Source organism: Aedes albopictus, chromosome 1, assembly GCF_035046485.1.
Source record: "Aedes albopictus strain Foshan chromosome 1, AalbF5, whole genome shotgun sequence".
Lineage (NCBI taxonomy): Eukaryota > Metazoa > Arthropoda > Insecta > Diptera > Culicidae > Aedes > Aedes albopictus.
This window is the reverse complement of record NC_085136.1, coordinates 36,112,068-36,139,688: the sequence shown is the minus strand read 5'-3', so window position 1 is coordinate 36,139,688 and position 27,621 is coordinate 36,112,068. Positions and strand designations below refer to the sequence as shown.

Sequence of the window (27,621 nt, the reverse complement as noted above, 5' to 3'; positions counted from 1 at the left end):
ATGGCAGCCTGGCTGGTTAGTGAAATGAAAAAATATCCCGTAAAACATGGGAAAAGCGTGAAAAATTCAGTGGAATTGGTGAAGAAATTAGAAGGGTTTAAGTTGGGACGAGGAGAAATTTTGGTCTCGTTCGATGTCACGGCACTGTTCCCGAGCGTACCAGTCAACGAAGCCCTTCAAAGCCTGCGTCGTCACTTGGAACGCAGCCGAGCTCCACCAAATCATATCGAAGCGTATCTCTCCGTAGCCCAGGTGTGTATGAACCAGAATTTTTTCACGTTCAGGGGGAAGGTTTACAGGCAAACCTTTGGGCTCAGTATGGGTAGCAAGCTGTCCCCATTGCTAGCGGACCTCTTCATGAGCGATTTTGAGAACGAAGCTCAAAAGAAGAAGTTGTTTCCCAGGATCTGGTGGCGCTACGTTGATGATGTTTTTGCTCCGGTTAAGGAACGATACCTGGATCAAACGTTGAGCATGTTAAACTCCCAACACAATACGATTAAATTTACCGTAGAGAAGGAAGTAGAAGGGAGACTCCCCTTTCTCGATCTGTTGATCAGTAGAAAAGAAGACAGCACGTTGAAATTCGGGATCTACCGCAAGCCTACCTCCACCGACAGATACATCACTTCGGATTCCAATCACTTCGGTGCCCAGAAACAAGCCGCTTTCCACTCTATGGCACACCGGTTGTTCAACGTACCCATGGCGAAGGAAGAGTTTGAAGAAGAGAAAGACCGTATTTATTCAGCAGCCGAAGTGAATGGGTACGACAAGCCTTTTGTGGATAAAATCATCCGAAAACATAAGCGAAAAACACAGCGCAACAGTATAACTACCCTACAGCCGGACACCAAAGAAGTAAAAAGAGTCAGCCTGCCATTCTACCCGAAAATAACGAACCCCATAAAAACCACACTTCATCGACAAGGGTTACACGTTGTTCACAAAAGTGAGAACACTCTGCGTGACCTGCTTTGCAACCTCAAAGACAAGGTTCCACCTGACGAGCAGTCTGGCATATACCAGATTCCCTGCAAAGACTGTCCGGCGGTTTACATTGGACAAACCCGCCGAAAAGTCAAAGTCCGCATAAGGGAACATAAGAACGCCGTGGTGTCTAAGAAGAGCAACGAATCGAGCGTGGCGGCTCATACGGTGGAAACCGACCACGAAATAGATTGGGGAAGTGCAAAGATCGTTAAAACTGTAAGAAATGCTTCCCACTTAAACGCATGGGAGTCAATGTTTATCAGCAATGCCCAAAAACCGCTGATGAATGAAGACGATCCTCCCATCATGTCGAGTCTATTCGATCTCGTCGACACGAACCACCAGCAGCAGTAGCATTCTCTCTCTCTCAACTTGGACCAGCGCAATCAGTCGGACATTGTCCCGTAGATGGGCTGCATCGAGCCCGAAACCGGTCGGCATTAAGGTAATTTTTTAATTATTTTGACGATTGTAAGAACCATAAGTGTCGTGTCTTATCTCGCGTCGCGTTTCGTGATTGTCGTGTTTGTTCTTACGTTAGCACTAAGTACACAAATTAAAAGTGAAATATTTGGAAATTTATTATTTTCCAATATGATTTCTCCAGGTATTACTCCAAGCATTTCTCCAAGATTACCCCAGCACTTTATACCATAGTTTTTCCTGGATTTATTGAAGGCATTTATGGAGCAATGTCTGAAAAAAAAATCTTTAGGTTTTTTTTAGTTTTTATTTCTGTGTATTTTATCTCAAGCTAATTCTACACTAAATTTTTAAGGAAGTTCTGAAGGATTTTGTTGAAAATATTCATGGAGAAATTTCTGAAGGTATTCGTGGAGAAATTTCTTGCCGAATAGAATCCCTGGAGGACTTTCTGAAGAACTACATTGAGGACTTCTTAAAAGAATCCCTGGAGAAATTTCTGAAGGAATCTCGGGGGAAATTTCTAAACGAATTTGGAAAATCCCTGGAGGAATCCCTAGAGAAATTTTTGAAAAAAAAAAACCTTCAATGAGTTTCTGGAGAATTTTTAAAAGGAATTTCTGGATGAATGCTAGCAAAAACTCCAGGAGGAGTTCTTGAAGGAAGAAAACCTTGGAAGAATTCCTGGAGGAATTATTGGAGAATTTTTCGAAACAATTTCTGGACGAATTTCTAAAAAAAACTTCCTGTGCAAATCTTTGGAAAAAATCTTGTAGAAGTTTCCGGAAGAATTATTGGAGAAATTCTAGGAGGAGATCATGAAGAAACTTCTAGAGTATTTTTGTAAGGAATTTCCGGAAGATTTTTAGAGAAATTCAAGGAAAAGATTGCTACTATTTTTTGACAGATCCAGTGGATACCTGACCCTGAGGAAGATTACAAGTGGTATTCGAAATACGCGTATCTGTCAAAAAATAGACAAAATAAGGAGGTACAAAACTGATTACTGAAGGTATTCATGGAGAAATTCCTTGAGGAAGTTTTGGAGGTACTGCTAGAGAAATTCTGGGAGGAGTTCTTGGAGCATACTTGGAGGGAGTCTAGCCGGAAATTTCTGGAGGAATTTCTGCAGGCATGTCTAAAGGATTTCCTGGAGAAATTATTGGAGAATCGGAGGTAACGGCTACGCAGTCTTAATACATCAAATCGAGTTGTTATCTAACCCGACATTTCGACACTTTGGATGGTGTCTTCTTCAAATATATGTTTTTCGTTTTTTGTTCTGTGTATTTTTTTCTAACTTCAACGTCTACGTTAGAACAAACCAGTGTTACAAAAATCGAAGTTATTCTATTCTATTCTATTCTACCCAGTCAACCAGTGATCGTATAAGATGTTGCATAAAATGTTAAAGTGGAGGCGATATGCATACATTTTACATGCGCCTAAATGGAGGCATGCACGCATATGGCCTCCACTTTATCATCTTATGCAACATCGTATACGATTACTGGTTGTCTGGGTAGTGCTTGCACAGCCAGTATTGAAAAGCATCCTGGAAATATCAGAATTTTTTCTGATATTTTCTTGTCAATTTTAATATTTGCAGCAAACTAGCGAAGATATGATACAAATATTAAAACGGCCAGGCCCACTGTGCAGACTAATGGATTTGAAGATAATTCAAAAAAAATATGGCAATCAGATTATCTACTTATGAATATCATGGTTGACACAAGTTTTCAAATTTGGTTATTGAGGAAACGGGGACAACTATACCAACCGTTTCTTTTTCAGGGGAATAATGTTTGGAAACAGAATCGTTGGGAGTGGTGCAGCTAAGAAGGTTAATCCCTGGAGGGATTCCCGAAAGAATACATAGAGGACTTCTTAGAGGAATCCCTGGAGAAATTTCATAAGGAATCTCTGGGGAAATTCCTGGACAAATTTGTTTGAGAATCCGTGGAGGAATTTCTGAAAAAAAACTGTAGAAACGTTCGAAGAAATTTCTGGATGAATGCCTGCAAAATACCCGGAGGAGTACAGTCAGGTCTTTTTTTACGCGGTTTTCATTTACGCGGCCGCGTAAATGAAAACTCCATACAAAAAAAAAATTCATCGTCTTATTTTTGCATGATTCGTCGAGAAATGGTGAGACTTTTTTTACGCGGTTTTTCGAATTTTGAACTGAGTTTTTTTTTTACGCGTTACGTATCCCCCGCGTAAAAAAAAACCTGACTGTATATACAAAATCATGGCAGTGATTTCATACATTACGTACATACTTTGAAAACATTTGATATGAGATCCCATTTCTTATTATAAGAGGCGCAGAAGTTTTTACCTTTTGTATAAAATTTTTAAGAGAGCAATTTTCTCATTCTATTTTTGAAATACATACATCAAGGACATTTCCTTGCAAATCATTGAAGAGCGCAGGAATTTTCACATTGTTATTAATTTACGATGAGGACTGTTTTCGAATCTGAGATCGCCACTTTCTATTTTGGGACGCCGAAAAAATCTTATATTTTTGGTATATGATAAGCGCAATTTTCCCATCTAAGATTAACACTTATTTGTGAGCGGGAAAGTTGTTTTATTTGCTTTAAAAATGGCCGGGGTAGGCAAAATTTTCACATTTCAAAAAATGTGCAACTAGCTGTAACTTTTCAAAAAGTGCTTCAAATATTCTCAAATTTTTACTGTAAGTTCATCAATTAGTTGTGTATCAGTGGTCCAAATTTGGAAAAGATCGGGCCATTCTCCGCGAAGTTATAAAGATACTTGAAAAAGGTTAAATTATCCGATAGCCAACTTTGAGCTGTTATATCTCCGGATTCAATGAACCGATTGCAATGAAATTTTGACCATTTATGGCTTATATAATGAGCTATAAAAACCCTTTGACTTAACTTAAAGTTCTTAACACGGAAGAAATTATAACCATTAGATTATTTTTCTAATAAAATACTAATTTTTCAAAAAATTCAACACCATTTCAAAATTTGATACAGTGGGGACCCGATTTTGTCAGCCCCCGATTTTGTCAGCTTTTTGACCCGATTTTGTCAGCCTTTTTTGAAGTAAAAAAATAAATTTGTATTTCATTTGAAATTTCAATTTTAAAATCATTATTAATGCAGTTGATGTCTTTAGGCGTCATACAAAAATTACGAAATGTACAAAACTCGTGTAATTTTTGAAAACGGCCAAACTTGTTTTGGAAATCAACACGTTGAGGCAATTTTAGCACCCAACCCACGCCAATGTTTTAAACCAATATTGTTTCAAATTGCTAAAAGATTGCAGCTCTCTCTTTTCTTGGCGTACCGTTCCAACTGGGACACAGCCTGCTCCTCAGCTTAGTATTTTATGAGAACTTTTACAATTTTTAGCTGAGATCCCCCACAGCCAATGTTTATTTTGCATTTGTACATGTATCGTGTGGTAGTCATGAAGATATTTTATACACAAGGCAGTTAAGTAAATGTCGATTGTGAAATGGATTCTGAGCTAACCGGGAATAAAACTCCTCACCCTCAGCATGGTTTTGGTGATTGCACGTGCGCTTACCACATCGGCTATATGGGCTTAAAGACTATTCTTCTGAATTTCTTCAGGAACAGAACAAACAATAAACGCTGCCTGATGTTGTGATTACAAGTCAATCCATTTACTTCTTTCCGGCATCTCTGGGATTCCTCTAGGTTTACTTGTTTGGATTGATCCAGATAGACTTACATGTGGTGCAACAACTATTTCGTATTTTTGCTTCTCCCCCTCCCTTCTGAGCACATGGCCCATTTTTCATGTAATCTCTGACCAGTAACAGATAGATTAGACTCCCCTCTATCTGATAACGGGATAAGTTTACATAAATAAATTGAAATACACCTAGACGCAGTGGAAGAAGTTGAGACATGCAATGGTTGTTCCGCCCTTTTTTACATGTTAGTCTAGATATATTATGAGATTTGTATTGTAGATTTCCTTCAAAAATTGCTGTCAGAATTGTATTCATTAGAAATTCTTAAGGAATTCGTGATGGGATTCCCCAAAAAATTCTTGCTGCGTTTCTTTCAAGAACTTTTGCGCGGTTTCTTGTAACAATTTTTGCTGGTATTTCTCCAAGAATTCCGCCGGAAGTTTTTAAAGGAATTTTTCCGGGAATTTTTTAACGATTCATTAAGGTGTGCCTCTTTAAGATTTTTTCAGGCATTCCTCCTGTGATTTCTCCAGAAGCTTTTCTTGAGACTTGTTCTGGAACTCCTACTAGGATTCCTCCAAAAGTTTTGCTGATATTCTTACAGCATTTTTATTTTATTTAAAAAATTTTCTCCATGAACTCCTCCTACAGCTATGTATCTAGGGGTTTCTCCAAGGATTTCTCCAAGAATTCCTCCTACATTTGCTACGTGGATTTATCCGGGGATTTTCCTAGCGATTCTTTCAAGACATCCTGCTGGCATTTCTCCATTCATATCTGTTTGGATAGTCCAGGAACTTCTGCTGGAGTTGCTCAAAGAAATTTTCTGGAAATGTCTATAAGAACCTTTTCAGATATTTCCCTAAGAATTGTTCATGCATTCTTCCTATGATACCCCCAGGTTGACGAACTCCTGTTGAGATTACTTCAGAACTTCTTCACTAGTGATGTATTGTATTTAGAGCAGGGATGAAAACGCTCACATGTGCTCAGATACGCTCACTTGCTATTATCTCAGCTCAGAAGCATGCAAACAAAAAACAGTGTATGGAGGACTTTTACCTTGCAGTTTTATATAAAAGTTCGCCGAATAGAGTAAGGAACGCAAACGCACATTGAAGCCGCGAGAGAGCAATGAAGTCGACTCTCCACACGATGAATGCAAGTTATGCTCACTCCGTGGAGAGTTGCATTCATAGCTCTGCCACGATTTTGGTATACGTGTGCGACCCACACTTTGTTCAACAAACTTTTAGATAAAACTACAAAGTAAAACTCCTCCATACACTGTTTTTTGATTGCAGGCTTCTTAGCTGAGATAATAGCAAGTGAGTGTATCTGAGCACATGTGAGTGTTTGCATCCCTGATTTAGAGTATTCTGTAGATACTTCTGAAATAATTCCTATATGAATTACTCCATGAATAAATCTACGGAAGGCACACATTTTCCAAATGGAGAGAACGTGCCCCTGGAGAAAGCCTAGTGATGAATAAATCTAGCGAATTTCCTAGGTATTTTTTCAAGAATTCCTCTTAGGGTTCCTTCAGGGATCTTTCTAAGAATTTGGTAAAATGTTCCTCTATTAATGCTTTCAGTTGTTATTCTTACAAGAATTCCTCTAGAGTTTTTACTATGATTCCTCTATTAGATTTCCCAATTGGGCAATTGGCCCTCTATGAATTTCCCGGAGGTCCCGCTTGAGATTTTTCCTGGGTTACCTCTTGGTATTTCTTTACGAAAATCCCTTGGAATTGCTTCTGAAATTCCTTTTGAAAATTATGTTGGAAATTCTTCTGCAATTCATTTCTGATATGGTTTCTCCTTAAACTGCTCCTGATATTTCCCCAGTTCTTTTCTGCAGGAATTCGTCCATGGATTTCTCAAGGAGATTTCTTCAAAGATTGCAATGATTTTTCAGAAAATGCTAACGAAATACCTCTAGAGATTTCTACGGAGATTGCAGTAAGGATTCTTTCAGAAATTACTTAAGGGATTTATCCGGAGCTCCTGTAAAGGTTTTTGCAGAAACTACTGACGGGATCCCTTCCGGAATGTCTTGAGGGTTATGTTCCGTACATCCTCGGGTAGTTTCTCTAAAAATTTCCCCGAACATTTCTTCAAAGATTTCAAAGAGCCTAATCTTTGGAAATTAAAGTGGAAAGGCAGCGGAAACGTAGCCATTTTGGACAGTTTGAATGTCCATACTTGTCAATCAGATGTTGGTTCATTTTCATTCGTTGACAGCTAAAGTTAGTATTATGATTTAAACTGCGCCAACCAGTATCAACTGTCTTCTATAGACCACAATTACTATAAGCTAGGAGAAGGCTGTGTTCCAGTAGGGATATTATAACAAGAAGGAAAATAAATTGAAGATTTAATTGTTCTGCTGTAAAAAAGCACTGAATGTTAATTTTGCCAAATACCATTTTTTTCTGTGCTTTTAACACCCTTTAGATTTTTTTACCACAAAAGGTTCGTTCAAATATTACGTAACGCAAAATTTGGCAATTTTAGACCCTATCCGCTATCCCTCCACCGCGTAACTATTTTTGAAAGACAAATTTTAAAATTTTGTATGAAGCGTAACACACCCCCCTCATTGGCGTTACGTAATACTTGAACGAACCCAAAGCAGACCCTCCATACTAGGCCTGTCCAGCTCTTCAAAAATGTTCTCTGATTCTCAAGTCCACCCCCATATTTTGATTGGCATCCTAAAAGAAGTAACTGGTCAAAATTTCAGCCAAATCCATTAAAATTAAGAGGTGCATCAAATCAATTTTGTGTTTTTCGACTATTTTTGAACTTCAAAAAATCATAACTACTCTAAAACATGTCAAAACTTAATTCTTTCGGCAGAAATTGAAAGCTATACTTGTCTGCTACAACTTCTCCGAACAAAGTGTGCCAATAAAATTGAAGAAAACATGTGTAATTATCACATTTGTAATCAGAAAAACCTTAAAAAGTTGATTTCTTGATAGATTTCGTTCTGGAACACCCTAATATACTTAATAAGTTGGATTTTTCAAAACGGCTTCATATTCTTCAATGATTTTTGGTTATTTGCTTCTTTGACACCAATGCTGTAGGAGTTGAGCAAAAATTACTAAAATTTGTGAAAGTCAAATGTGGCCTAAAAACTAGCTTTTTGGAGGCAATCACGTTGTGGCGCGAAATTGTACTGAACGTAGTAGCTTTGCTTCCTAGTAGTTTGCCTTGGCTACCCCCTACCACGGGTGATAACAAACAAGCGCGATGACAGGTGTTGGCAATCATATCAGTGCTGACGCGATGCCACTTTTTGCGCGCCAAAGCGTGATTGCACCCGAAAAGCTAGTTTTTAGGCCACATTTGGCTTTCACGAATTTTAGTAATTTTTGCTCAACTCCTACAGCATTGGTGCCAAAGAAGCAAATAACAAAAAAACATTGGAGAATATGATGCCGTTTTGAAAAATCAAACTTATTAAGTATATTAGGGTATTCCAGAACAAAATCTATCAAAAGATCAACTTTTTAAGGTTTTTCTGATTACAAATGCGATAATTACATATGTTTCCTTCAATTTTATTGGCACACGTTGTTCGGAGAAGTTGTAGCAAACAAGTATAGCTTTCAGTTTCTTCCAAAAGAATTAAGTTTTGACATGTTTTAGTGTAGTTATGATTTTTTGAAGTTCAACAATAGTCGAAAAACACAAAATTGATTTGATGCACCTCTTAATTTTAATGGATTTGGCTGAAATTTTGACCAGTTACTTCTTTAAGGATGCCAATCAAAATATGGGGGTGGACTTGAGAATCAGAGAACATTTTTGAAAAGCTGGACAGGCCTACTCCACACCTATCTTCGTCTCTGACGTGCTCAGAACAACTTTTCATGAATAAAAAAATGATTTTAAAAAATGTCCCGATTTTGTCAGCCCAAAATGCTACCTGGGGCTGACAAAATCGGGTCCATACTGTATGAAAATTATAGTTCATTTAATTTCCCTCTAATTAACTTATATATAGATGTGTTTTGAAGGAAAGTTACAACATAGCCACCAATCAAATTATTTTTTTTTAATATCAGAGCTTTTAGAGAGCCGTCATGCAGATTACAGCTGTTTCAAAGCTAGCTTCAATAACTCAATTATATAAAAAGAACCCCAAAGATGCAGAGCCATAAGCCTAAATCACTTAAAATGTAAAAACTATTGTAAAATCAAAACTGTTTAAAATAAAATTAACTTTAATTAACAGATCCGGACTATTAGCCATCCTTACCAGCTGACTTATTGTTCTTGAGCTGCTGGATAGCTTTCTTAACACCCCTCAAAGTGGGTGTTGTCTCGTTGTTGCTCCGTGCTGAACTGATGAAGTTATTTCTCCCGTGACTCACTTCTAGCAAGTAAGTATTTGTTTGTTAGAAATAAGTCACAGTCACTTCTGTGTCACAAAAACCTACGCCACCGTGACTCTTCTTTGACAAGTGTGTTACTTGGGCTTTGTGGAATGCGTTGAGCTTCTGGTAAAACTTCCGTGTTTCCTGTGAACGGCACAGCAGTTCCATTTGTTCACATTCCGCTTCTTCCAGGCGGCACTTTTTCTCTCGGAAGAGACGGGTGTGCTTGTTTTCGCGTTCTTTTATATCGCTCCCCGTTCTGCCAGGAGCTGCAACATGACTGCCCTCGTTGTGGTCTTCTCTTCCAAAATCTCTCTACACTCATCGTCGAACCAATCGGTCCTTCGGCTCTGTTCCACATACCCAACGCTGGTCTCCACTACGTTGTTGATGGCTTTTATCGCACTCTACCAGTCCTCGTGAAGCCCCTCATTGAGATCGTCCTCGTCCGGCAACGTTTCCTCGAGATTCTGTGCGTATGCGGTGGCGACATCCGGTTGCTTCAGTCGCCAATGTCGGAAAAGTGCCACCCGTCAATCAGCACGTGGTCGATTTGGGATTCCGTCTGCTGTGGTGATCTCCAGGTATAACGATAAGGGAGGCTGTGCCGGAAATAGGTGCTACGTATGGCCAGATCGCGTGTATTGCCGCAGCTCTGGTAGATGGTATGGTTACCTCTAAACGTTAGCACCGTTGATCCTGTCCAACACACCTCCTGCAGCAATGCCGAACCCACGTTCCTTCAGTACATCGGCGGGTACATATGCGGGTGCTCCCGATGAAACTGAGAGATCTGCAGTTCCACTTACCAATTTTCCAATCACTAGTACTTTCTGTTTGCTGGGGTCGTTGCCGTTGGGCTCGATTCGTATTCTCTTGTTGATTTTTCTGTGTTAGGTTTTTTAAGGCCGGCTCGCAACACCAACCCACCGGTTTACTGTCCGGAAGGACCCAGTAAATTTGCCGAAGCAACTACCTCCCCTTCCCTGACAACATGCGACCAAAGTTCCCAGCGGGGTTGGTTACCCGATCTTCCTTAATGTGAATATATAACGAAGCTACCCCTCGAATTTTCAAGAGCACAAATCTGAAGAACCAAATGTCTCACCACGCTGACAAGTTTTCTTTTCATTACAATCCATCATTTGGTTCTTCAGATTTGAGCTCTAGAAAATTCGAGGGGTTGCTTCGTTATATATTCACCTTAAGGTTGCTCGTATCCCAACCGGTGCCACAGGTAGGGATCGGAGTTGCATGGCAAGATGCTAAAGGACCTTACAAGAGGTCTGAATCGCATTGCAAGCATTTGCCGTGCCTACTTACTTACCTTACCGGTCAGGCTAAGGCCGGGGTGGCCTCTGCTGTACATAGTAGCCGCCTCCACTCCACTCGGTCCATGGCTGTTTGTCTCCAGTTCCGCACTCTGCGTAGGGTCCGCAAATCGTCCTCCACTTGGTCGACCCACCTAGCTCGCTGCGCTCCACGTCTTCTTGTACCGGTCGGATGACTCTCGAGAACCATTTTAGTCGGGTTGCTATCCGACATCCTGATGACGTGACCCGTCCACCGTAGCCTCCCGATTTTCGCGGTATGGACGATGGTTGGTTCTCTCAGCAGCTGATGCAGCTCGTGGTTCATTCGCCTTCTCCAATTCCCGTCTTCCATCTGCACTCCGCCGTAGATGGTACGCAACACCTTCCGTTCGAAAACTCCAAAGGCGCGTTGGTCCTCTGCACGTAGGGTCCATGTTTCGTGCCCATAGAGGACGACCGGTCTAATCAGCGTTTTGTAGATGGTTAACTTCGTGTTACGGCGAACTTTATTCGATCGTAGAGTTCTGCGGAGTCCAAAGTACGAACGATTTCCTGCCACAATGCGCCTCTGAATTTCTCTGCTGGTGTCGTTGTCGTCGGTCACCAGTGAGCCCAAGTACACGAATTCTTCAACCGCCTCGATTTCATCACCGTCGATATGAATTCGGGGTGGCGGGCGCGGTGATTCCTCCCTGGAGCCCTTTGCCATCATGTACTTTGTCTTCGACACATTAATGACTATCCGATTCGCCTGGCTTCACTCTTTAGTCGGATGTACGTTTCCGCCATCGTCTCAAATTTACGAGCAATAATATCAATATCATCGGCGAAACCAAGCAGCTGAACGGACTTCGTGAAAATCGTCCCACTCGTGTTTATCCCCGCTCTTCTTATTACACCCTCCAAAGCAATGTTGAACAGCAAGCACGAAAGACCATCACCTTGCCGTAACCCTCTGCGAGATTCGAAGGGACTCGAGAGTGTCCCTGATACTCGAACTACGCACATCACTCGATCCATCGTCGCCTTGATCAACCGTATCAGTTTATCCGGGAATCCGTATTCGTGCATAACCTGCCATAGCTGTTCTCGATCGATTGTATCGCCGATTTGAAATCGATGAACAAGTGATGTGTGGGCACGTTGTATTCGCGGCATTTCTGCAACACCTGGCGGATGGCGAACATCTGGTCCGTTGTAGCGCGTTCACCCATAAATCCAGCCTGATATTGCCCCACGAACTCTCTTGCAATCGGTGATAGACGGCGGTATACAATTTGAGTATCTTGTAGGCAGCGCTCAGTAGTGTGATCGCGCGGTAGTTCCCGCAATCCAACTTGTCGCCCTTTTTGTAGATGGGACACACGATACCTTCCATCCATTCCTCCGGTAATACTTCCTCCTCCCAAATCTTGGTAATGACCCAGTGTAGTGCTCTCACCAGTGCTTCTCCACCGTATTTTAGAAGCTCGCTTGGTAGTTGATCTGCTCCAGCGGCTTTGTTGTTTTTCAACCGGCCAACCTCCTCCTCAATCTCTTGAAGGTCAGGGGCTGTAAGTCTTTCGTCCTGTGCACATACTCCTAGATCGGTTACCACGCCACCTTCGGTACTTGCAACGTCGCCATTGAGGTGCTCATCGTAATGCTGCCGCCACCTCTCGACCACCTCACGCTCGCTCGTGAGAATATTCCCGTGATTATCTCGGCACATGTCGGCTTGTGGCACAAAGCCTCTGCGCGAGCGGTTCAGCTTCTCGTAGAACTTTCGTGTGTCCTTAGCGCGGTACAGCTCTTCCATCGCTTCGCGATCTCGTTCTTCCTGCTGGCGCTTCTTCATCCGGAAGACTGAGTTCTGCCTGTTCCGCGCCTGTTTGTAACGTGCCTCATTCGCTCTCGTACGGTGTTGCAGCATTCTCGCCCATGCTGCATTCTTCTCGTTTTTCAACTGTTCACATTCCCCGTCGTACCAGTCGTTTCTGTGATTCGGAGTCGCGAAGCCTAGTGCTGTAGCCGAGGTACTACCTATGGCGGATCGGATGTCCCTCCAGCCATCTTCAAGTGTAGCTGCGCCAAGCTGCTCTTCCGTTGGTAGGGCTACTGCTAACTGCTGCGCGTAGTCTTGAGCCACTTCTACGTTACGAAGTTGCTCGATGTTGAGCCGCGGCGTTCGACTTCGACGCGTGGTGATAACTGTCGAAAGTTTTGAGCGCATGCATACAGCGACTAAGTAGTGATCCGAATCTATATTCGCACTGCGGTATGTGCGGACGTTTGTTATATCTGAGAAGAATTTACCGTCGATTAGAACGTGGTCGATTTGGTTTTCTGTTTGTTGGTCGGGTGATCTCCAGGTGGCTTTGTGGATATCTTTGCGGGGGAAGAAGGTGCTTCGGACTACCATACCACGGGAGGCTGCAAAGTTTACGCATCGCTGGCCGTTATCATTCGATACGGCGTGCAGGCTGTTTTGCCCGATTACCGGTCTGTACATTTCCTCCCTTCCTACCTGCGCGTTCATGTCGCCGACAACGATTTTCACGTCACGCGGCGAGCAACCATAGTATGTTTGCTCTAACTGCGCGTAGAACGCTTCTTTCTCGTCATCGGGTCTCCCTTCGTGTGGGCAGTGGACGTTGATGATGCTGTAGTTGAAGAAACGGCCCTTAACTCTCAACATGCACATCCTTGCGTTGATCGGCTGCCACCCGATCACACGTTGTCGCATCTTGCCCAACACTATAAATCCTGTTCCCAGTGCATTGGTGGTGCCACAGCTTTGGTAGAAGGTAACCGCTCGATGCCCGCTTTTCCAGTCCAACAAAGCTCCTGCAACGCCACGATGTCGAAGTTGCAGGGATGTAGTTCGTCGTAGATTATCCTGTCACATCCTGCGAAACCTAGTGACTTGCAATTCCATGTTCCAAGTTTCCAATCGTAGTCCTTATGTCGTCGCGTGGGTCTTTGCCGATTGTATCGAGTCGTATTTTCTCCTATGTTATTCGCAATGGGGATTTTTACGGGTGGCTTATTGGGCCTACGCCAACACTCCTGTCTCGCCGGAGGGCCATCGTGCCAGTTCTGTTTAACGTCCCAACCAACACTGGGACGACCACGCTGATGGGGCTACCACCTTGGATCTAGATGAGCGTGGTGCAGCGTTTCTTACTCAGCCGCTGGATGCCAGAACAGACGCTGTTTGAGCCGCACCTCCTTGGTGAACAGACACTCGGATCGTACCTCCTCAATCTAGCTGAAGTCAGAAGGACAACAGTGCCCAGGCTGCACTACCAGCTAAGCACACCACTCTTAGCTGGCGGTCTTTGTCATCGCTTGACCCGTGGAAGCATGAGGTAGGAACTTGTGAGGACCAGAGCTATATTGGACGCTCTCCTTATCGACTCACCGTTTTGCAGCCTACCGTTTTGCTACCGTTTGCCGTGCCTACACAACCATGTAATTTTTAAATAGTACCAAATTTTAGTTCAAAAACCTGCATAACTAACATTTCGAAACCCCAAATCAAAGGTACCATCACCATTACTCATTGATCCACCACTAAAGCATTCCCTCTATCGTGAAGTTCCAACCATTATTGGCACATATGTAGCTCACCATCCCGATAGAATCCAATTCGGAAATATGTATGCAGTAAACAAGCTTTTAATTGAATCGCCTTTGCCAACGGATGTTCTATTCATATTCTTTGCAGAAGTATGCACTATGCTGTCAGTGAGACTGAAGCCCTAACAGGAGCACAACCCACTATTCATTCACGTTCAAAATCCTACGAATCGAAAATCATAGCCCAAAACCATTGTTGTCGACTCACCTCATTCGCAGACCTAGCTAGTAGTATGAAGTGAAGGTTGATTTGCGAGACTGATTCCCAGTTTCCACAAAAGAGTTTTCCCCGAAGAGACACCGACAATTCATGATGCAAGATACGCACCTGCATACGGGGAGACACACATACGGTTTGTCTGTTCCGGTTCTGGGAACAACTCTTCTAGTGCTTGTAGTCCAGTCGGGGGCCAAACGAACCAACGTACGACCTGTGAAGAAGACAAAGGTGGTCGACTGTGGCGATGATGAGTATTGATTTGGGCATTGTTTGAACAAACATTCCGTACGGGGGTTCGGTCGTCATAGCCGAAAATCTTCAACTTTGATGTGCATGATGGCAGTGTTCTCTGTGTTTCCGATTATAAGAAGCAATACATACCACCAGGGGTTTATTGTGCTTTGTTTTGGGATTATGCCATCATGGGGTATGTTGAGTGGAGTTCAAGAATCAAACGGGGTCGACGTTGGGCATTGTTTCTTTCGATTGAAGTAATTATAATTCAATGTTTTCTGAAAATTGGATTTTGACACAAACTTTGGAAAACGTTGACCAAAACCAAAATTTCATGGAATTAAGGAGAAACTTTAATTGAAGCTGAAAGCCCGCCAGCAATTCATCGCTTTATCCCATCAGAGCAAACAAATCAATCAAGCAATCAGTTCGCTCATTTGCTCGAAGTCCGAAATACGTCATGACGATAAAAATCACGGTCCCTCCTACCGAAAAAAAGGATTATTCAGCACACCCCAAAAACAACGGATTAAACCCAAACAAAATGAACGATCAGCATGCAAACAACGTCGGTCGGTCGAACGGAAGATAATTATCACCAATTAAGGGTCTGATGTAACACCTTAATTAACGTACCCACGTCGTCGTCGTCGATGTTGCCCAATTCGGTGTTGTTTCGGTGGGAAGGACACCCTCTATTTGATGTTTATCCAGTTGTCAGACATCCATTCTCTGATGTCAATTATGGTTGATTGATAGGCATGTGTGGTATAAAAGAAGGACATTATTGGGGAAATCGCTGGATGCGGTATTGGTCAAATTATCTGATTACCATTGAAGAAATACTTCATCAGTTTTGTGCTTAAATAGGCGTAAAGATAAATGTACATTAGTGAACTAGCTTCCCCAAGAAATCATTGCAGGCATCTATGTGAAAGAATTCCTAGAATAACCTCTAAAACCCCACGAGGAATCACATACAATCCTTGGTGAAATTTCCGGAGTTATAACCCAAGGGACCATCCATAAACTATGTGAACTTGTAGTCATTGTCAAATGTGGAAAGAGAGGGGGAATGATTTTGAACAAAGACCACACGGGAAGAAAAGGGGTTCAAAAAATCGTTGATGTGCTCGACTGTTTGACGAAACTATTTTGTGGTGACTTGTCAGTCGTAAAAAAATAAAACACTGTATACACAAAATAGATCTGACGTTTCGGACCTTCTTCAGGGACTCAATAGTTAAATACAGTGTTCTCGTCCAGTGTGCTTCGGTAGAACTTGTAACTATTGAGTCCCTAAAGATGGTCCTAAACGGACCGAAACGTCGGACAAATTAAAATAACTTGTTTTTTTTTTGTTTTTAATTTTTCAAGACTAAAAAGCAACCATAAAACAGTATTAAGAAAAATGACCGCGTGGTTTATGGACAGCCACAAGGGTTATACAGAACAAATCCCTACACGAATTGTTGAAGAAATCTAATAAATAATTTCTGTAGAAACCTGTAGGGCGGTGCTGTCATGATAAAACCAGAGCTGGTTACTCGAGGTTGTTATATTTAAGCACCTATTCCGATACGCATATCTATGTTGCCATTCGCAGCCTTGTACCAATTTGTTGATGTGACTTAACGTACTGGGAAAACTTCAAAATCAGAAGACACAGAATATTGATTAATTGGCAAATTGAGAGACGAAATTGTGAAAAAAAATATCGCGTTCTGGTGGGATTTGGACCCACGATTCCATATTCGCTAGACCGGTGCTTTAACTAACTGAGCCACAGAACATGTAGCGATCTTCGGAACATTCCTCCTAGAATTCATTTAGAATGTATTCCTTCTTAGGTCCTTTTTAAAAAAATTCTCCAAAATTACCTCCAGAGGCACCATTGGAAATTCTTTCAGGAATTCTATCAGGACTTATCAAAATAGTTTCGCATTTTTTTTATACAAGCAGATTTTCGTGAGATTTTGGAAGATGACATGAACAAAAAGTCCTCTAAAGATTCATCCTGCTTTCCCTTTGGAATGCATACTTGTCCATGTATTTCTATGAAAATTTTTCCAAGGATTTCGGGAATTCATCCAGAATTTTGTTTGCATCATCTTCAAGAGTTTCTTAAGATATTTCTCAAAAGATTCATAGTGTAACTAGTTCACGGACGGATTTCATTCGAAACTCTTTCGGAAATTCTTCCTGGAATTCCTTTAGAGATTGCTTAGATAATTTGTTTAGGAAGTTTGTGCATGTATTCTGTCATGGTTGTCTTCAACCATTTCTGAAAGAATTCCTCCGGGAATATTATCAGAATTTCCACCAGGGCACACTGTTTCCAAAGGCCCAATATCGTGATCGAAATTGTTTTGGGCATGAAAAATTGATTTTAGAGATTTAGTGTCTTCGAAGAAGTTGTTTGGTATATCAGAGCCCTTCTTTTGGAAGTATCACTAATGTGATTAATCCACCTAAAAGTGAGATAGAAATTCATTTTTTTTTTCATAAGTGAAGATAGCGTGTTTATGTCTTCAGCAAAGTTGTAGAAAATGTCATTATGAGAAAACTTGCCGAACAAACTTTTGCTCTATCTGCTCAATTTCTAGAGATATGGGCACTTATTTGTGAATGACCCCTTAAAATCAGTTTTTTTGTTGTAACTTTTTCCAGACATTTTTGGGAATTTTCAAATGTTCTACAAAGTGATTAAGTATGACAAAATACGCGTTTCTTCTAAAGACGGCAACATTATATCTTTGATATTTTTTGAGATATTCAATAATTTATTGAAAAAATTAGCCTTTTTACGGCTTTGTGACATTTACAGAGGCAAAATGGGGCAAGATTTTTCAATTGAATGTGAAAGAAGTTTATAATAGGTGTAAATTTTGTTTCAACTCAGGTTGGACACTTGCTTCCTTGAGCTGTGAAATATTTTGGTTCGTAACTGAAATTTTCAAAAAACTAAAAAAGTATTGAAGATAAAACTTTGTCGTCTTTAAAGAAAACATGTATTTTATAATAATAACTTCGTAGAACATTTAAAAACTCCTAAGAATGTCTGAAAAAAGTTACAATGAAACAACTGAGATATAGGGGTCATTTTCAGGAAATGACCCATATCTTTCAAAATGGAGCATATAGAACAAAAGTTTGTTCGGCAACTTTTCTTATAATGATATTTCCTACAACTTTCCTGAAGACATCAGTATATTATATTCACATATGGTAAACACTGAATTTTCATCTCACTACTAGGTGAATTGATCACAAAAGTAAAACTTTCAAAAGAAGGATTCTTGTCTATCAAACAACTTCTTGCAACAAACTTTTGTCCTATCTGCTCCGTTTTGAAAGATATGGGTCATTTTCTGTTAACGACCCCTAAATATCAGTTTTTTCATTGTAACTTTTTTCAGACATTTTTAGGAATTTTCAAATGTTCTACAAACTAATTATATATGATAAAATGCATGTTTTCTTTAAAGATGGCAAAGTTTTATCTTCAATACTTTCTGAGTTTTTTGAAAATTTCAGTTATGAACTAAAATATTTCATTGCGCAATTTTACTGTCAAGGAAGCAAGTGTCCAGCCTGAGTTGAAACAAAATTTACACCTATCATAAACTTCTTTCATATTCAATTGAAAAATCTTGCCCCATTCTGCCTCTGTAAATGTCACAAAACCGTAAAAAAGGCTACTTTTCAAAATAAATTAGCAAACATCTCAAAAGCTATCATAGATATAATGTTGCCGTCTTCAGAAGAAATACGTATTTTGTCATATTAAATAACTTTGTAGAACATTTGAAAATTCCCAGCAATGTCTGGAAAAAGTTACAACAAAAAAAAATGATTTTAAGGGGCCATTCACAAATAATGGTCCATATCTCTAGAAACTGAGCAGATAGAGCAAAAGTTTGTTCGGCAAGTTTTCTCATAATGACATTTTCTACAACTTTGCTGAAGACATAAACACGCTATCTTCACTTATGAAAAAAATCGAATTTCTATCTCACTTTTAGGAGGATTAATCACATAAGTGATACTTCCAAAAGAAGGGCTCTGATATACCAAACAACTTCTCCGAAGACACTAAACCTCTAAAATCAATTTTTCATGCCCAAAACAATTTCGATCACGAAATTGGGCCTTTGGAAACAGTGTGCAGGGGTTTAACTTTGATTTTTTTTTCCAGGAAATCTTTTAGAAATTTCTCAAAAAATTTAGATTTTTTTCAAAAGATGCAATTCTAGAAGAATTTTTTTCCACATGGAGCCAGAAATTCTCTCAAAGATACTTCGTGAAATTGATCAGGGCTTTTTCTTTAGAATTTCTTAAATATGTTTAGCAAACTTTTTCAGAAATTATTGTTGGAATTCTTTGGAGATTCTTTCAGATATTATCTCATTTTCAGGAATTCTCTCTGGTATTCATTAAGAAATTCCTCAAGAAAATTCTCAAAAGATTCTTCTTGAAATTTCACTAGAGGTCACTATAAATTTTCTTCATTCATTTCTAAGTGGATTTCTTAGAATGTATTAAGATCTTTCTTCAGTGATTTTTTCAGATTTTTTTTCTGCCGATACTTTAACCATTTCCCTGAAGATTTTTTCATTATTCCAGAATAAATTCCTTGGGTTTTCCAGGAAATTCTTCCTTGGCTACCTACACAGAGTTCTCATAGGTATTCTTGAAATATCCTTCAGCAATTTTTATTTTCGAGAATGTATTCAATTTTAAAAGATTCATCCTGAGTTGTTTTTTCGAATCTGCAAGATTTCTTTCGGAAATGAATCCAAATGTGTTCCAACTTCTTCAGAAATAATATAAACATTATGCTAGGAGTTCTTCCATAGTTGGTTCCAAGAGCTTACCTTAGAATTCTTAGAGAAAATCCTTCAGCAATCCTTTGGAAATATATTGAGGGATTTCTTCATTAACTCCGCCAGTTCCTTTGTTTGCTGCTTCTGCTGGAATTCACGCAGATCTTTTCAAGAGATTCCTTAAGAATATCTTCTAAGGATTTCTCCAGGAATCCATCCAAAACTATCTAAAACATTTTTTTAGAATTACTTTCAGATATGCTCCAGAGATTTTATATAATTTTTCTTGAAATTGAGGCATTCATCCAAATATTCCTCTGGAGATATCTTCAATAAAATGTAAAGGTAATTTTGTTCAGGAATCCCTCCAGAAAATTTTCAATTTTTTTATAAAAATTACCGGAATTTTTTGAAGGAATTGAAGGGATTTATTTTTTGAAAAATTCTTCCCGTAATGTTTTGTGCAGTTTCTGAAAAAACAACCTCAAATCACCTGGAAGAATATCTTTAAAATATTTCCTGCAGGAGCTTTTGCTGGAATCCAAGGAGATATTTCTGAAACAGCTGGAGAAGCAGTTAAAAAAATTACCTTGTAAGAATTGCTGTAGGAACTTTTCGAGGAATTCTTGTAGAAACCCTTGAAAGAATTTCCAAAGAAATCTCTGTAAAATTTTAAACAAAATATGTATGTAGAGGAATTTTTGAAAAGTTGATGAATGAAATTTCCCTGGAGAAACCCTAGAAGAATTTTTAAAGAATCAGCTGCAGGAAATTCTGGAAATTTTTTTTGATAAGTTTTAAGATCGGATTCCTGGAGTAATGCCTGAAGAATTTATGAAGCAATGGTGAAAAGAATCTATAGAAGATTTGTTGCAGCAATCATCGGAAAACTCTCTTAAGGAATTTCCAAGTAAATTTATAAACAATGCTCTGGAAGAATTTCCTGAAGAATTTCTGAAGGAGTCAATGTCGATTATCTACAGAAATCCTTGGAGAAATTTCTGAAGGAATTCTTAAGTTTTGATTTTCTCAAGAAACCGCTGAAAGCATTTCTGAAGGAATCCGTGGATGAGTTTCTGAAGTAATCCTCGTACGGATTTCTGAAAGAATTTTAAATTTCTAAAAGAACATTCTCATAGAGTCCGTGCAGGACTTTCAAAGACGAATTCCTAAATAATTTCCTAAAGGTATTCCGATTCCCAAAATTGTTTCTGGAAAAATCTTCTTAAAATTTGCAGAATTTTCTACGAAAAGGAAACTCTGAATTTTCAAAGGAATTTTCAGAAAAAATCACCGATAATATTTCTGGTTGAATTACTCTTAAACTCTCTGGGAGGTTTTCTGATGAATGGAGGAATTTTCGAAAAAAATATCTGGAAGATTTTTGTACAGAGGATCATGAAGGAATTCCGAAAAATATCCGTAGATGGTTTTCTGAATGAATGCTTTAATTATTTTTTGCAGAAATCTTTCAAAGCATTTCTAAAAAAATCTGTGCAAGATTTCATAGAACACAACGTCCAAGATAGATAACAAACGGAGCTTCCCGAAAGAGCAAGCTAACTTGTTGAGACACAAGACAAGTATGCTTGACAAGAGTGGATATTCAAACGGTCTCAAACAGGTGGGCAGACTAACCGTCCACCCAATAATGCAAACGTGACGACTATAGGTTATTGATTTTCACCTTCGGACAGATGATGATGGTGATGACAACACCTTCAGTTAGAGATGATAAGATGACAATAACGTTTATCTCTTCCATCAAAAGGACCGTCGTAGTGTTTGGTTGTACGATGATTATGACTTTTTTTCGTGTTCTATCGCTTGAGATGGTTGGTTAGGCTTCCCAGCTGGTCATGGTTCCCATCGTGGTCACCAGCAAGGGAACTCTTAAACGAGGGGGATTGAAATTAACGGTGGAAAATTGTGGGTAGTGATGCCTCTGAGCTGGTGGTCTGGTTGATATTTGAGTTATAGTTCGTAAAAAAAAGTTGACAGCAGGGATGCCATCTATAAACAGATTTATCTGTATGATTCAAATTTACAAGCTTCCATACAGATTTCGTTTTATATACAATACAAGTTTTTGAGCTAGAGGGGCCATTTTATTTTTATATGGGATACAGATTTTAAAAAAGAGTAATACAGATTTTTCAAAAAACATATCACCTGGCATCCCTGGTTGACAGCTCAGTTGACAGTTGATCAGCTCAATTTAGCTTGTTTTGAATTCCAAAACCTTTTAAGTTTGATGCACGAACCTTCTTGACTGAATATATGATTTAAAGCAGATGATTATGTATTGCGTAATGGATATTTTTTTTAAACGAGACACATGAAAACAGTTACTGGTATAAGCATTATCATAAAGAATTATCTGGTGTGAGGGGTAGTAGAGTTCATAAAAGTAGTGTTTAATTAGAAAAGAAAAATCAGATGTCATCTCATGTGCCAATTATATTACAACAAGGCACTTCTAGTAGGGAGCTACCTTCCTCAAAGGAGCCACCATATACAAATGAGTTATAAAGCACAATAGATCGCTGACTCAAAAAAGAGATTTTTCTCTAAGCACTTGAGCAACTTCACTCACGGTTATTGCACGTGATGGACATTGGCTCACCATTCTATCGTGCACAATTAACAGCTGCTAAAAATCTACACATATCGTTTCGATCTATGCTGTCCTGTGGTTCAGCAATCACATCCTCTTTGTGCTTCCGTTATTTGACGCAGTGGATTCGTTTAATTTCTGCTTTTGCAATTCTGTTAAGCCGGGTACTGACAGCTAGAATACTGGATATTTCGAATATATTAATATAATATTATATTGTTTGCAAATTTTCTAATTTAACAATTTGAACACGCTGCAAAAAATCACATTTAAACTCTTACTGCTTTAATGTTTCTACCATACACTTAATTAGATAAAAGAACGTTCCTTCACACTGCTTTCGCACCTTGTTCTGACCGCATTTTCCGCAACGTTTTCTAAATTGCTTCACCGGAAAACCGAAACGGCACATACAAAGGAAACCCATTAGTGGCGTGTGAAAAGTGTTTTACCAAAAAAAAAGCAGAAAAAAAGAACACCAAACGAAACTCACCGGGATGGTTGTACTTCGGGATAATTTTGCACTTTGGAATGTGGTCCACCACACGGCACGGCGCAGCGGAAGGCAAACCATCGCTAGCGACGGTGGTGGCGGCAAAACTAAAAGAGATAAATCTTCATAGTTTCGCTAAAGTTTGCGCGCCCTTTCCTTCACTGCTGCATGCTCCAAAACTGACCACCACCAGCACCTAGTACTTGACCGACCGAGAATGAGAACAGTTTGGCAAACAGCGAGCGAGCGGGCAAACGAGCGCACAGTGGCTGATTTCGTCATTTTAGCGCGCTTAATTAATAACTTTTTTACTATGAAGTTTAGCGTCATGGTGTCTTCGGGAAAGTTTTTCACTATAATAAGGAGCTTCTTTTGAGCTTCTGTGAAAAATGATCAATCCCCCTAAAAGTGAGATAGAAAAATTATTTTTTGAATTTTTCAAGATACGAGGTTGATGTCTTCACAAAAGTTGTAGACAATGTTGTTTGGAGCAACTTTGCCGAAAACACTAAGTTTGTAACTCCGTTACTTTTCAAGATACGTTACGTTTTCTTTCATCAGCCCCTTGGAAAATGTTTTTGTGCAATAACTTTCTAAATATTGATTCTACATTTTTCTCGTGTTCTACAAAGTTATAGATAATGGTAAAACACACAACTTTGCCGAACATGACATCCCGCTAATTCCAACATCAAAATAGTTATAACGGTTTTTATAGTTTTTTGGGTCATATTTCAAGCATATATAACATAGCTATAGGCAATTATATGCAAATTTCTTTTTAGAGATGTGAAAATACATGTAATTGCCTCTCTTAGAAAGCCAAAATCATCAAACTGTAAGAGACTGTAAGATGGTTTTTGTATAGAAACTTACATCCATTCATGTTACTCTTATATGGGATTTATATATATTATCAACATATTTATTTGACAGTTCATGTCAGCTTGCATTTTTTTTGTTATTGTAAGTGTGTGTTAATATAAAGAAAGGTTTGTTGTGTATTCTGGATCATTCATGAAGTACGTTACTTAAAAACTCACCATCTACTTCTATTTTCTTACTAACTCACAATGCTCCACGTAGTCCACGAAAAAAAACGCATAAAGTGAAACTTCTTTCGTCGGACAACGATTTAACAGCAGCTTTCTTTGAAGAGCAATAAGATTTATAATTTACTATAACCAATGTAGCCATGTGGAGATATGTACAAGTGAGAGCGTTCACAGAATATGTCACGCGCATGTTTGGATTTTTTTAAAGAAATGGCGCTTCATTCGCTCTTTTCGTGGACGACGTGAAGCACTTGAGTTAGTAAGACAAAAGAAGTAGATGGTAAGTTTTTATATAACGTACTTCACGAATGATCCAAAATGTACCACAAACCTTTCTTTATATTAACACACACTTACAATAACAATAAAAATGCAAGCTGACATGAACTGTCAAATAAATATGTTGAAAATATATATAAATCCCATATAAGAGTAACATAAATGGATGTAAGTTTCTATACAAAAACCATCTTACAGTCTCTTACAGTTTGATGATTTTGGCATTCTAAGAGAGGCAATTACATGTACTTTCACATGCGTAAAAGGAAGTTTGCATATAATTGCCTATAGCTAAGTTATATATGCTTGAAATATGGCCCAAAAAACTATAAAAACCGTTATAACTATTTAAATTTCAGAATTAGTGGGATGTCATGTTCGGCAAAGTTGTGTGTTTTACTATTATCTATAACTTCGTAGAACACGAGAAAAATGTAGGATCAATTTTTAGAAAGTTATTGCGCAAAAACCTTTTTCAAGGGGCTGATGAAAGAAAACGTACCGTATCTTGAAAAGTAACGGAGTTACAAACTTTGTGTGTTCGGCAAATTTGCTCAAAACAACATTTTCTACAACTTTTGTGAAGACACCAACCTCGTATCTTGAAAAATTCAAAAAATAAATTTTCTATCTCACTTTTAGGGAGATTGATCATTTTTCACAGAAGATCAAAAGGAGCTCCTTATTATAGTGAAAAACTTTCCCGAAGACACCATGACGCTTAACTTCATAGTAAAAAAGTTATTAATTAAGCGCGCTAAAATGACGAAATCAGCCACTGTGGAGCGGTGTGAAATGCCGTATAATGTTTCAACTTGAGAAAACAATTTACGGCTTTTAGTTTTGTTATTCGAACTGAGGTTTGTTTTTTTTTTGCTGAGACCAACACCACCACCATCGCCGGAGAATAAAGTGTCGAAACGTGAGCAAACAAAATCGGTGAAAATAGCTGAATAACGTCGAATCTGTCATGATGATAATGCCATAAACGAGCGAGGACGAAGGCGACAATGACGACGCCGCGCCGTAACGCACACCATAATGGTCATTTCCGGCGTGGATTTATGAGCGCCCATTTTGGTGTCGTACTCGGCTGATAAATGTTCTAACCATTTATGGGATCGATTTACGGTTTTAAAAGTGTCAACCATTAGGTCTGACTTATCGATTTGTCAAACAGCAGGTGGTTCGGGGAAAAATAACACAAATTTCGTTATGAGAATAAGCGTTGCATTTCCTGTGGATGGAGAACGTTAATCAACGGGCAGTAAGGTGCAAGGCTCTTGGCTATGTTGTCAAAGCGTACTGGGAATCGTAGCAGAATTGCTGTCATATCGGCAACACTCCAACATTGGTCACGCTCAACGCTCACCTTATAACGTTCAACTTCGTCCGCTCATCTCTCCTTCTGCATTTCGCATCGAAGTCCTTCTTCCACCTTTCAATCACCCTATCTCTTTTCTAACGACACAGAGCCGTTGCGAGATGCGATTTGCTTATATATTGCGTCTTTCAAGCGCCGTTTTTTCACGAAAAAAGCGACCCAGCTGCTTCCGCATCCATTCGTAACGTTCCACATTCTGCCGGGTCCCATGCTGCAGCAGATCATCCGCGCTGCGTTCATCTTCTGCTAAATCTCTTCTCACTCCTCGTTGAACTAATAGTTTCATCGACTCCGTTGCACGAACTTGATGGTGCTGTTCTTGATGGCGTTGTTGATCGCTGCTCTGACTGTACTCCAGCAGTTCTTACGAGGTGCTTCTTTAGAACTCGCCCTCATCCGACAACGCTGCAGCGTCTCTAGGTTCTGAGCGCATTCTGAGACGACATTCGGTTGCTTTAGTCACCCTAAGCCGTACATTGTTGATGCCGGGAAGTATTGGGCTCAGTTTGACCATTACCAGATAGTGGACAGAGTCGATGTTGGCACCACGTTAGGTACAAACGTCGATAATCTCAGAAAATTGATGTCTATCAATCAGAACGTGGTCTGCTGTGGTGATCTCAAGGCACATATAAAATATGCTACGAATGGTCGATCTGAATTTCTCCTCCAGGCCAACTCGAGCTTTTAGGTTTCCTATGATGATCTTGACGTCGGGGCCTGGACAGCAGTCGTGGTCGCATTCGCTGCGCGTAGAATACGTCTTTGCCAATATCAGTATTCTGCAAATTAGATTGTATTCACCGACATTGTTCAATGGTACAAGTTCGAACACAAAATAACTCAATATAAACTGGAGTATAGAAGACAGTCACCCATCGTTTGAAATCTCCTATCCAGTGTCATTCCACGAACCATCAACCAGACAATCAACTCTCAACATCAAAAGCATCATCATCGTAAAACTCTCACAACAATTCATGCCGTTTTCCACTCGCCCAAAGGCTCCCTAGGTGGCCATTAGCGTAACGTATCACTCTCCATAGCAGCAGTAGCATCTCATCACACCACCACTGTAATCATCCACACTCGGTGGAAACCGTGACCTGCTGGGAAGCCTATAGCTATACCAGCCTGACGAGATGAAACACAAGAATAAGTCATAATCAACGGACAATCGATGAACGAGACCGTCGACGACGGCGTTGGTGGATGCCATTCAGTGGTTGTCTGAAGGTGTCCTCGCTATCAATCTGGAGAAGGTAAAAAAGGTAAAATCAATAACCGAACGTTATCTCTTTGAGGAACTGGGAGAATAGGTGGAAATCCACCTGTGAAGGTGGCCGTTTTAGTTGCTCTCCTGACAAGTACCTCTTGTCTTGTGGCCAATCAAGAGGTCTCATTCTCTATAGCATACCATAAAGAATACCGTTCCACTGATGATGCCAGCTAGGGGTGATAACGGTGTGGAAAAGGTGTGAAAAACTTAGTGTATGTTTGTCTTTCATCGAAGTCAATATATTGTCGCCTCCAACAGGCTTTTGTTGCTGATTTTTGTTTATATAAAGCAAAGAACAGCTACAATTTTTAATTAGATGCAGTACTTAAGTATTTGATGTCTGTATTTTATCTTTGTTTTCAAAGAGTTTGACCGCCAGCTGAGGTTTGTGAGCTTAGCTGGTAGTGCAGTCTCAGCTCTTCGACTTCTGCTAGATTGAGGAGGCACGTCCAAGTGTCAGTTCACCTAGAAGATGCGGCTGAAATAGCGTCTGTTCTGACATCTAGCGGCTTATTATGAAACGCTGTATCGCGTCAGCTACATATAACTTTGGAGGCACCCCTTCAGGGCTATGTAGGACTTTTGAATTACCACTTAAAAATGAAGAAAGAAGAAGAACAAACGAACGATACTTCCGGCAACGGAACTGGCATTTAACCCTTTGGAGCCGGATAATTTCGCCACTGCTGTCGCAACCTCGCTTGCCTCAAATACGGTTGTTATGCTGGGTTTCATCTCCGGGGTCATATTGACCCCTCCGGCTCCAAAGGGCTAAATCACTA

At 39.8% G+C, this 27,621-nt stretch overlaps 1 protein-coding gene across 1 annotated transcript; it reads left to right on the top strand.

Moving 5' to 3' along the window:
* On the top strand, nucleotides 1-25,810 carry LOC134288261 (uncharacterized). Its single transcript, XM_062852549.1, has 2 exons — nucleotides 1-1,209; nucleotides 25,694-25,810. The coding sequence occupies exons 1-2, from the start codon at nucleotides 1-3 to the stop codon at nucleotides 25,808-25,810; spliced, it is 1,326 nt and encodes a 441-aa protein (XP_062708533.1).
* The last annotated feature ends 1,811 nt before the right edge of the window (nucleotides 25,811-27,621 follow it).